At 36.4% G+C, this 12,197-nt stretch overlaps 2 protein-coding genes across 2 annotated transcripts; one reads left to right on the top strand and one right to left on the bottom strand.

Annotated features, from left to right (window-relative positions):
* The first annotated feature begins 152 nt into the window (after positions 1-152).
* On the top strand, positions 153-4,050 carry LOC113724978 (uncharacterized). The gene is made up of 4 exons (XM_027247902.2): positions 153-797; positions 2,179-2,440; positions 3,307-3,374; positions 3,663-4,050. Exons 1-4 carry the CDS (start codon positions 663-665, stop codon positions 3,933-3,935), a joined length of 738 nt encoding a protein of 245 aa, XP_027103703.1. The 5' UTR covers positions 153-662; the 3' UTR covers positions 3,936-4,050.
* A 4,273-nt stretch (positions 4,051-8,323) lies between these two features.
* On the bottom strand, positions 8,324-11,070 carry LOC113724977 (uncharacterized). The gene is made up of 2 exons (XM_027247901.2): positions 10,622-11,070; positions 8,324-9,664 (listed from the first exon to the last, which is right to left on the bottom strand). The coding sequence occupies exon 2, from the start codon at positions 9,200-9,202 to the stop codon at positions 8,570-8,572; it is 633 nt and encodes a 210-aa protein (XP_027103702.1). The 5' UTR covers positions 9,203-9,664; positions 10,622-11,070; the 3' UTR covers positions 8,324-8,569.
* Between the last annotated feature and the right edge of the window lie 1,127 nt (positions 11,071-12,197).

Here is a 12,197-nt window from a genome sequence, read left to right as displayed (position 1 = left end):
ATATATATTAGGATGTACATTATAAACTCCGAAAGACTGGTCGAGCATAAAAATTAATTTAGGTTGAGATGCGGTCTAATTGTATAATTTATCTAAATTCAAGAGTCTTGAACTTAACGTGCCCTTCATCCACAACCGAATAAAAATCTACTGACTATCGTCTAAAAATTTGATCGTGATCAGCACTATTTACAGGAAAAAAACCTACTGGGTACTATACACGAAGCAAGCCCAGTGCAGAAATTTTTAGCATGTCGAGACAAAACGCACAAATTCAGGATAACTATAAACACTGTCCAAGCCGAGCGGCAGCAGCAGGAGGAGGAGGAGGAGGAGGAGAAGCAAAACATAAAAAAACGAAACAAGGGAAAAACCAGCCCGCCTGCCTACCAGAGAGAGAGGTAGCGTGAAAAAGGAAACGAGGAAGGAAGCTCTTTCAAAGTTCAAATTTCAATTTTCAGGCCATTGCTGGTGTCAATAATCATTGCTGTCTATTCTCGATTGTCAAATTTAATCATCACCCTTTCTTTTTGGTTTCAGTATAGTAATAAATTGATTCTTAAGCCGAGAGAGAGAGAGAGAGAGAGAGAGGGGAGCGGGGGCGCGGAGTTAGGGTTTTATAATAGGTAGACAAATTGAAGATATTGCCTCGCAAGAAGAAGATGACGGAGGTGATCCTCCACATATATGACGTGACGAATAGCGGATCAGATAAGACTAATAACACCATTGTTCAGATCAACAAGATCTTCAAAGACGGCATCGGTCTCGGTGGTATTTTCCACAGCGCCGTCCAGGTAATATTACTCCACTGATTTATTCTTCTAATTGGATTGAATATCCATTAGACATTCTTATACACTAGATCATTTGCCTGCTCTTTACTTGTTTTGTTGTACTAGGTATATACTTTGTTTCAGCTTGAATGTAGATCTAGAGTTTTAGTGACGGTTCTGAAATTCGGTTTGTCTTTCGGAATACGTTATTCTTCTTTTTCATCATTTCCTCTTCTTCTTCTTCTCGTTTTTTGGTGTTGTTACTCCCAGACTATTATACTACTTAACTACTGTTGACTTTCTGGGAAGGAGATTAAAGGAAGTTTGTAAATTATCAAACAAGTTTTAGACAAGAAGTGGAATTAACACACACAAACACAGACATGTAAAGGGAAACTATAAACTTGCTATTCTTTGCCAACCAAAAGTGAGAAGATTGTTTGATTTTTCTCTGATTTCCGAACAGAAGGTTGAGGCGTCCTTGAACGCTTAAAATGTCCCGTGTGAACGTTTAAAACGCTCAACTTTCAAGACCTCTTTGGATTCTAAGTCTTGCACTTGAATCAAGCGAGTCAACATAGTTTTACCTGACAACCGACGAAGACTAAAAAAGCTTCTAAAAGACAAGATATTAAGTAACCCTTGTAGAAGACGAAAGTCTTTCGAGTGCATACTCATTTTAGACAGAGTAAATTGTTAGCACTGTAGACTTGACTGATAACCGCTTGCCTGTATAACGCTATCAAGTACGATGTTTGATCTTGTCTGACTTTTTTCCTCATCTTATGAAGTTTAAATATTTCTACCTCATTGTTCACAGGACGCACAAATATGTAAAGTTTAGGAGTAGAACCATCATCTTTCATTTTGTTATTTGATCAACTTTCCATCTGGAATTTAACTTATGGAATCTGGAATTTTTTTTCTGATTGTGATTCCTAGTTTTTTATCAGAAAAATATGACATCAGCTGTTATGGCTTACTTGCAACAGGATCGTTGTTTAGATATTTGATAACCTTAGGAAATTCATGACAGATTTTCTGCTGCACAATCAAGTATTCTGCATAACTTTGATGAAGAGTTTTATTCCATTACGTGCTTTATTTTGTTGTGTAATCTTTGCTTGAAAGTCTTAGTTCTATGAGACAATACTGGATATGAACTACTAATCCAAGTGCAGTCTATGCTATGTGTTCTGCTCTCTGGCATTTTATTATCCCTTTTTCTCTAGATAATCTGATGCACTTCTACTCTAATGTCCTCTGCCTCATTCTAGAATAATAATGTGACTAAATCTTTTTATTTCTGTATCAGTTACCAATTTTCTAGATGGTCCATTTGAATTTTTTTTGTGCCTCTGTAATGAATAGTGTAATTGAGAGTTATTATGTGATGGTACAGATTTATGGAGATGAAGAGTGGTCATTTGGTTTCTGTGAACAAGGCACTGGAGTTTTTAGTTGTCCTGCTGCAAAAAATCCAATGTATACATACCGTGAACCAATTATCCTTGGGACTACTAACTCTTCAATCTTCAAGGTTAATCAGATCCTGAGGGAACTTAGTAGAGAGTGGCCAGGACACTCGTACGATTTGTTATCAAAGAATTGCAATCATTTCTGTGATGAATTATGCGAAAGGCTTGGGGTGCCAAAGCTGCCCGGTAAATTGCTTCATTCTTGCTTGCTGCTTTTGCGCACTTGAGAATGTTCTTATATGTTGAGTTCATCCACTAATTGCCTTATCCTCCTTTATTCCATCAAATATGTCGGTAGTGTTCTGTTCCCATGCACGTACTCCAGTTGATAAATAAAACATATGCTAGATGAGGCATGAAATTCTTTTTTTTAGTCCATTTGGGTTTAATGAACTCATACGTAATGAATTTCTGATTGGATCACTTGGAAGGGTAGTCTTTTAAGAAGGCAGCATTTTTATTCTTGGGATTTGCTAGTTTGGCTGAGCTTGGGATTTGAATTTCTTGTCTTTGAATCATCCTCATATACCATTGTTTGTTATTGGAGTGAGGATTGATGACTTTATTGGAATCATTTTAGAACTGTTACTGAAGTTGCATGAAACTTATGAATGTTTGGATCCTTAGTTCTATGACCTTTTCTCTATATTTTTAACATTCTGTACTGGGAGATTCAATTTGACTTACATTAGATGCTTTGTAATCATCAGGCAGAAATTGTACAGAACTAAGCGAGTACTCATTCTAGTCTGTTAAACATGGTGGTAATCGACATGTCTTGGCCAAGCAGCCCGCTTTATGGCATTGACGTTATATACCACCTTGCATGTACACAAGATTATAATATACCTGTGATTTTGGATCAGGCTTCCTATGTATGGCATAAGAAATTCATCTACTCACGCGCATGCAATCATTCCCTTTTTATTGTGAACCAACAGTTTCTTGCTTTGCCTGTGCATTTATTTGTGAAAACAAAAAAAAAAAGGAAAAAGTTTCTTGTTTCTGACAATCAGCTGTTTGGACAACATACATACACACTTCTCATGCAGGGTGGGTGAACAGATTTGCCCATGCTGGTGATGCAGCTGTGGAAATAGCAGGAACAACAGCATTAAAGGTGAGAATTGCTTTCTTTTAGGAGTCCTTCGTGAGATAGCTTTCTACAACTAACCTAGGGTTCCAACGGAGGAATGGAGCAGTGACCTTCCAATATCATCAGATCTGTATACTTTGATGATTGCATTCACGAGTTGCAGGGACCAAGTCTTCCCACTCATGTTTTCCTGGACCATATCTTTGCCTTTTGCCACTTCTTTGGGTTTTATTTATTTATTTTAAGGTTGAATTGTTGCTAACCTTGTTCTTGTGTTTGTCATTTATTATTTGATTTTGATGGCTTTTGCAGTTTAGACAAGCGAAAACTGAGATAGTAACAGCTAGCAAAGTGGCATATCGATTTCTTTTGGGTGTTGCTTCCAATAGTCCGGACTCTGCTGCAAATTCTGCCAGAGGAACTCCTTCCAGATTCCAAGGTACTTGGTTCAAGAATCTTGTTTCTCCTGGTGCAAAACCATCAAGTAGTTCTGATATCGAAAATCTGGACGAGGACACAACTCCGCTGCAGCGGCAACAAGATGCAGAAGCACCTCTTAGGCTGAACTCTCGGCATGATTTATAGGAGTCACTCTCCCCAACATTGTTGTGTGTATTAAAGCTCATGTGAAACAATCTAGCGAATTACTTGTTCCTTTATTCTATGAATACAGTTGCTTCAAAATTTGTGACTTTGTTTACACCTACTTGAGTGAAAGTCACATTAAGAAGCTAGTACGCCAACAACCAAATTTCTCTTCGATGTGAGCAAGGCTGAGATGTATGAAACATTTTACTGGTTGGTTAGAGCTCCAATTAAGCTTCGGTATTAACTGTTCTGAAGAGAATCGATCAAGTTATACGAAGCGAATCTGGATAGAAGTTCCGATTCCAGCGAGTAGCTGTTTGCATTAAAATAGCTCGTCTTTTCTTGGGAAATGTTTCATTATCAGCAAGTTAGGCAAATGAGTATTTTGTGTTTGCATTACATTAGCAATGGTCAAGAACCGAGTCATAGCCGGGCTGGAAGTCAATTTGCATTGTGAAGACCATCTTGACGAAAATGTCTCAAAATTTTTGCGACAGGGTTTTTTGTGCCTCATCATAAGATGTACCCGTGAGATACAGCAAGGCGCCTCACCTGCCCGTAGCATTATATCAGCGATAATCTGTGACTTGTGTGTCACATTTAGTGCAGGAAAGGCTTTTGGTGATGCTATTAGGACATGTATTGTATGAACGATATTCCACGATTTTTTTATTACACATATTAATTTGTGTAAAAATATTGGTGGTCATTAATCCATACAGTGTCATCTTTCGAATTGACTAGCGGATGGGTGGTGAATTTTACTTGTAATTGGCAGGCTTGTAACTGTGGCTACCGACATCACTCAAAGTTAGACCAAACTATCAAGGTAATCCCTAAACTATTTCTATTATTAATTTTGGCCTCTCATTTATTTTAAATCTCAAATTGACCCTTCCATAATAAAAAAAAATGCCAAATTTTGATCCTTCGATTTATTGAGAGATCAATTTAAAACTTTAAATAAATAAAGGGTCGGTTTAAGGACTCCTTGAATAATTTACCCCTCATAGTTATGTGTATAGCCACTCTTTCCATCAAGAGATGGGTGGAGTTGCCTTGGATTAGGTATGCAGCTAAATTATTTTATGACCATTGATGACAAATGCTAAAAGAATTTGTAATTGAATAGAGGCAGAGAGATTGAAAGAACTTGACATTGAATAGAAAGAGAATGAAGCACACTAAGAACAAAGTATTATTTGAAATATAGAATAATTTTAGAAACCTCCCCTAAATTTTTAAATATCGTCTAACTCTCCTAATTCTAACTTTTGTGTAACATTTCAACTTATGTCATAGAAAGTAAAATTAAAAAACTAGTTTCAAGAGAAAGAAAAGATTTTCATGCTACAAGTGTCTCTCTATAGTCCTACTTGTTTAATTATAACAATTTTGTATAGAAATAAAAGGCTGGGAAAGAAAGACAAGATGCAAATAATATTCTCTAAAACATATTCGTGTCAAAATATTAACTTATTCAATAAGAATACTGCTTATTGCTTTATCAAGATGCAAAAGCATTTTTTTTCAAGGTTTGCAAGTACATATTTACCGCCAAAAGAAAAGGAAAAAAATTTACAATTTTTACTTCTAATATTATGCACAAAATCACTAATTTAGAGACGAAAAACGTTTTTAAAGCATTTTGACTTTTGTATTATCTACTACATCTATTCTTTTTAATGTATAAAAAAGAAAACTTTCGAAAGCTCTAAATGATAGCTCACAATACCATTAGGAGATATATAAATTCGGGATAATTTCATAAACCTCCCTTGAGGTTTCTAACAATTTCACTTGGCTCCTCTCAAGTTTAAGAAATTACACTTATATCCCTTGACATAGTAAAATACCTATAATGCCCTCCATTTAGTGGACGATTTTAAATTTAAGGTAATAAATTTACAAAACCTAAACAAATCTATTTTTCTGTCTCTTGTCTATTTTTCAATTAATATAACCTTTTTTTATTATCTTCTCAGTTTTGTAAATATTAGCAAATTGAAATTATAAAATCTGCAAAAGGAGTAGATTATGTTTCAAACTAGAAGAAAATGAAGAGACTCGCAGTGATGGAGAAATAAATAAATAATGAAATTGATGATTGAGATAGGAAGAAAAACTAAAGATGTGGAATTTATCATGTTTTGTTTGTTGTCAAAAATTTTTTTTATAAATGTCAATAATTACATAAGTATTTCTTTCATTGGATTAGAAATTTTTTATTATGAGTTTATTGTAGAGGTAGAATTTATTCTCTACTTTTGAGATATTAATATTTTTAAGACCATAGGAGAGTTGTAATTGTGGTTTTAGGTTAGATTAGGTTCTATTGAAAAGGTATTTGAGTATTGATATTTAATTTGGAGGTATAAAATTGGCTGTCAATGGGGTTTTACGTGCTTTTTTTTTTTTTATCATAGCAAGTATTGATAATGTATATGCAATTTGGGATCTTTTGGACGACTACTTGATTTTAGAACTTATATTTGGATGGTTGTTAAGAATTAGACTTGTTGATTTATGCAAAGTGTAGAAGAAAATGATTGAATATACTATATTTTTCTTTCTTAGTTTTGTACAAAGGGCAATTTAGGAGTTTTGAAAGAAAATTTAACTTGTTGGACCTATATTGTTACTGAATAATAAAAATAGGGGACGTATATGTAATTTTTAAAACTTGAGGGGAGCTTTTTGTAATTATTAGAAACCTCAAGGGAGGTTTGTGAAATTATCCCTATAAATTCCATACTCTTTTACATAAATCACAATTAGAAAATCATGCCTTTAAAGGTGCCTAAAATTGGTGCCAAATCTTATGAAAGCAATTTTATTTTCTTTTTGTTTCTGGACTTTAAAAACAATGATCAAATTTAAGTTTTGTCGAAGTACATTGCTAATAATCGACACTTAAATTGGCACCAAATGTTGATGATAAGGATATCTAATTTCTTTTTATTTTTTTGATTGCAAAAATAGAGGAAGGGCCAATATATATATATATATATATATATATATATATATATATATATATATATATATATATTTTGTTTGTCAAAGTATGTTCATAGTAACCATAAGAAATGAGGATAGCAAAGTCAATAAGCCACTAGTACGCCATCAATCATAGGGTCTCGTATGGTGTGTTGAAATTATTGGGACCTCATAGGGGGTTTTTGAAATTATTCATTGAATAATTACAATAACACATTTTTATGGTTGTTGCGTGTTAAATAAAAAGATGGTTAAAAAAATAAAAAATTATTAAAAAATATGTTTAAAATGTAATTATTTCAAATATTCATATATACATGCATTAATTTTTTTTTTTGTAAGTGAAAGATTTCAAATTTGAGACCTCTGACTTGTACTCCCACCCTCCGAACCACCAAACCCTCCCGTAGGCTTTATTGGTTAATCACTCTTTGATCTCAATAACAAGCATTTGTTATTTGCCCTAAATGAGTGGCCCGATGAACCGGCGATGTCTTCCATACTTGGATGGATGCTCAATACTCTGTGACATCATCATGACACATTTTGTGTTACATTTATTGCCGCCATATTACACATGCTCTAGCCTTCCTAAAGTGAGCAAACAACTCAATGGCTTGTACCATGCCAGGTTGGGACCAAAAGAATTCCGCAATTATAAACGCTTTTCAATCAATAAATTCCGAAAGGGGAAAAAAATGAGGATTTTCTTTTGCAGTAACCTCCCCTCAGGTCTCGTCATTCTCGTTAACAAGGGGAGCAGCAGACCAACAGAGGAAGAAAAGAGTTCCGGCAAAGAGGAAGATTGTATAGATCCAATTGGAAGTCACAAATGGCTGTCAGCGAAATATGATATAGCACCGGAAAATCTGCAACTGCTTCACGAGACGAGAACAATAATAATATTAGGCAAGCAGAAAAGGAAATCAAAACATCCCGTTTTGCAGATTTTTTTCTTTTCCCTGTAAAGGCTAGCTATCAGTTTTCCATGCCCACGGCTAATTCAGCTGAAAAAATACTGAGCGACAAACTATGCAAAATGATAAAAATTCCAATTTTGTCGCTTGCCATGTTAACAAAGTACAAACCAGGATCTCCGCCATTCTAGGTGACGCCAAAGCCAGAATTACTTTCCAGAACTCACATAGTATTTTGTGTTACTGGTAAGGATTCCATGGAGCTCACAGATGAACTCCAGCCCAACTTTATCAAAGGTACAAGCAGATGACTCCTAACCCACGGTAACAACCATTCTTGGTCAGTGATTATCTTCAAATCATTAACAGAAAGAAATTCCTACTTTTATGCTAAAAAAGTAAGCATGCATGGCAAGCATAAGCCATTGCAAGTAAACAATAAAAACCAATTGCAAGGAGCTTTGCTCCAGATGCAGCGAATTAAAATTTATTCCATAATTCATCTTGGCAATCACTTCAAGGAAATTCCAACAAATCACAATACCTGCACTAATAATAAGAACCTCGAGGATTGACAAATCTCAGAAAACACAAGCATCACATCCGATAAATAAGATGGCTGGGTACACTTTAAATATATACAGGTCATTATTCAAAACCACAAAATCAAGTACAACACGCCAATGACTGGATCACTCTACTGAAGACCTTTTATCTTCAACCTCTTAACATTCTGTTGTAGACATACTTGTCCACCTGTGCATCTTCTGCGATTTTAAGTGATGAAACAGCTTGTGCAGCAACAAGACCTGCAGAGATTCCAGCAGTATCCCAACCTCCCTCCGCCAGGTATTGTGGATACAGCTCCCTTCCCATAGGTTCAGATGAAACCATCCATCCCGTGTTCCCCCAGTCACTCCACCCGTATCCATATCTCTGGGTATCAGAAACCCACTCCATATTCTTAAAGGAATAGTTTGATAGGTCTTCATGAGGGACCACAGCTTCCCTACTACCCATAAGGATATCAAAATTGTCACAGCAATCCCACCGGTTCAGCTCTTCATCCTTCTTCATTATAACTTTACATGAGTCATCCGAGTCTTCACCAAGCAGGACATGCAGAGCAACTGCTTCAGCAATTGCAGCACCTTCTTCATCAAGCCTCTGCTGTTCTTCTTTCTTTTTCTGTTTCTTCTTTTCCAATTCAGAACGAATGGCTGCAGAAGTAGCCAGAGCCTTCTCCAGTCGTCTTTTTTTCTTTTCAGCCTGCTTGATACGATCCAGCTCATCCTTAACTTGCTTCTTCTTCACTTTTCTGACACCAGATGGCAATTTAGCACCTTCCATCTTATCCAAAGAAAACTAAAAACTGTAATTACTGAGCCTACTCGATATTATCTTCTCACTTTGTTTCTCCGTCAAGAAAACTCCCTACAATGTATAAATCATCTCTATAACTACTACTGGTCTATGCCTTCTGTATCCTATAAAACTTGAAATCCAAAGTCCAAACCAAAGTGATTCCAACCACTAGTATACCTTCACAGTTCTGATAGTCACTACTATACCTACACATACTCAGGTCTGAAAGAATACCTCATTTTGCGCACAGCACAATCCCAAACGGAAACAATAGGAGATAGCATAAGAGAAAATTGGTAAGAACTTGCAGACCTATCCCTTGCCATTCTTCCCAATTTCCCACAGCCTTTGCACTTACCCATCCTGTAAGCGAGGAAGAAATAAAGTGTGCAATCGAACAAACCCACTGCTCCTGTTTGAAGCTAACAAGTTACATGGCCTTCCCTCCTGCAGCATAATTAACAGAGTCAATATACAAGTTGCTTAGCCCTCAATTTCACATTAAGTAGGATGGAAAAAGAACATTAAAACTCCAAGCGCTCACCCCAACCAAGTATAGTACATAAAATGTGTGGCCCCTGACTATTCACTTAAAACAGCCAAGGATGATAAATCAAGTTTCACAACAGGCTTTTCTATAGGCCTTGGAAGGGGTCAGATCTACCAATACAATCAATAACAACAAAATCTACAGATCACAAATCAACTAAAGGAATAGCACGTATGAAGATTTGTAACTCCTAAACCTTTGAGGCCGGAGATAAAACTTGTAACCAGACTGATAACATCAAGAACTTTGGATAAAAATCCATAACCTTTTTACTGCATTTAACGGGTTTTAGGCACAGAAATATAAATATTAAAACACAAAGTCAATCACTCTCCAACTCCATCTCAGTCCGAGCAACGATAAGAACAAGATTTTATTTCATTACCACAAATCTCCAGTCAAAATATATCCAATCCCAAACTTACCCTCCATGAGAAACAATTTATCAGTTCAAGACGATGCCAACGGATTAACCAATATAAATAGAGTTTTATTTCGATTATGTTGATCGATTAAAAATAATATGCGCAAAAACAGAATCTCACAGCAACTGCAGATCCCAAATTCTTTCAATCCCAATCATTATTTCATAGTAAAACCCCAGATCGGTTGATAATAAATCTACAGAACAGTAGGTAATTCAATTCTACCACATCCTCCCAAATCCAACAAACACACAGAGTGGAGAAAATAAGACACGAAAGAGGAATTAGTCGATTGAGCGAACAAAACCCGCCAATTATACAAACTGAATCACGCTTATGCATTTATAAGCATCAGATCGAAAAAAACCACAAAGGAAAATACCAAATAATTCCCCGGGGGGGGGGGGGAGAAGGAAAAAAAATACAAACCTGATATTGACGAGGAAAGATGAGAAGGCCCCAGAAGCAATTATCTTAGGCAATCAAGTCCAAATTGCTATTGAAGGAAGTGAAAGTTTCAGGGGTTCACCATTTTTCTTGGGTTGGTTGATTGGATCCGTGGGAACAATTTACTCCTAAAAACTTCTCTATTTCTAAATTCCTATAGCAGTAGTAGAGAGGAGGAGGAGGACTAGACCCCCAGGGGGGACGATTTAATAAAAAGAAAGAAAGATAAAGAAACAGATTGAGAGTACTAAAAACTGATCACATGAGATGAGATTGCCGGTTGGGGGAGGAGACGGGGAAGAGTAGGAGAAGGAAGGGTAGAATCGTCTCAAAGATAATTGGTGGGGACACGTGGCAAAAGGATGAGGGGTGGATCTAGAATTTCCGACCTTTCTTGTGAGGACTCCTCATTACTTCGCTGGTCTATCCATGACACTTGGAACTCCGAAGATGGATAGATGGATAGAATTGAGAAGAAAGAGTGGGGTTGTGTGGGGGCCCATCAGAAGAGACTCACAGCCGTCGGATGATGTTGAAATTTGTTTAACGGTCAAGATGAGAAATCGAATGCGGGGTTGGTTGTGATTTGGATCCATATCTACGTCAGCGACTCGGCATTAGCCGCGTCATCCATGGACTTTGGTGATGAGGAGAAACCCCGTTAGGCAACGGAAAATAACTGGGCCAACTCGCCCATCATATGAACTGTTGGGCTGAAGACTCACCACCCAAAGCTATTTGAACACCCACATAAAGGGTAAGACCAGGCATCGAGGCCATTTAGATGAGCTTCAATTCAAAGGCTAACCATTAAATCAAGGGTTAGTTATAACTTATATCCACCTCCCTTGTGGTTTGGCTAAATTACGAGCAGACCTCTCAATGTTTGAAAAATAAATAACAGTTATCCCCTTTGACTAACCACCGGCTTTTTGGCTCGTGACCACCACCAATGCCGTAAGGTTTTTGCGTAGTGCACCCGTCTGATTCGATAGTGATGATTCAGTCCCTTCCGAATTATTCCAATACCTTTTCAACTGTACTGAAGTTAAGGATGATTGATGTGAAATTTAAAAATAGTTGATCGAAGAAAGATAATCGAGAAAGACAAAACAAGAGAGAGAGAGACCTCGAAATAAAAAAAGCTTCACAATAAAAAAAATATATAAGGGAAAAGAAATGGCCTTGAACAGTAGTCCCCAAGCTCCAACAACAAGCAAGGTTATTTCAAGTAAAAGCCCTAGCTTCCAACCAATTTATTGTTTTTTTTGGGCAATTCAAGATCAACCTTATGTAACTCTTCCCAACAGTGCCTCCAATGACAGGCATTTTTTCCTTCAAATAAAAAAATCACAGGCATTTTGCCGATACGAAGTATAAGCCATAAAAATAATTGCATATATATATATAGCAATCATGATGTCAAGATCGAGTCTGGGTCTTTAAATCTGGGGCGTCTAAAAAGATGAATTTCTCTGTATTGCATTTGCCAATTGGAAAAAAATTCAATTGAATTATTTGTCAAAATTCGTTTGTTTGCGTCATCAACATATTTTTT

Source organism: Coffea arabica, chromosome 2c, assembly GCF_036785885.1.
Source record: "Coffea arabica cultivar ET-39 chromosome 2c, Coffea Arabica ET-39 HiFi, whole genome shotgun sequence".
In the NCBI taxonomy this organism is placed as follows: domain Eukaryota; kingdom Viridiplantae; phylum Streptophyta; class Magnoliopsida; order Gentianales; family Rubiaceae; genus Coffea; species Coffea arabica.
The sequence above is the reverse complement of the archived record's forward strand: the minus strand, read 5'-3'. Positions and strand labels throughout refer to the sequence as shown.

Coding starts and splice junctions, on each gene's coding strand:
- LOC113724978 (XM_027247902.2), top strand. CDS start 663: ATGACGGAGGTGATCCTCCACATATATGACGTGACGAATAGCGGATCA. Junction 2,441..3,306: donor TGGGGTGCCAAAGCTGCCCG/GTAAATTGCTTC, acceptor CTTCTCATGCAG/GGTGGGTGAACAGATTTGCC. Junction 3,375..3,662: donor CAGGAACAACAGCATTAAAG/GTGAGAATTGCT, acceptor TGGCTTTTGCAG/TTTAGACAAGCGAAAACTGA.
- LOC113724977 (XM_027247901.2), bottom strand. CDS start 9,202: ATGGAAGGTGCTAAATTGCCATCTGGTGTCAGAAAAGTGAAGAAGAAG.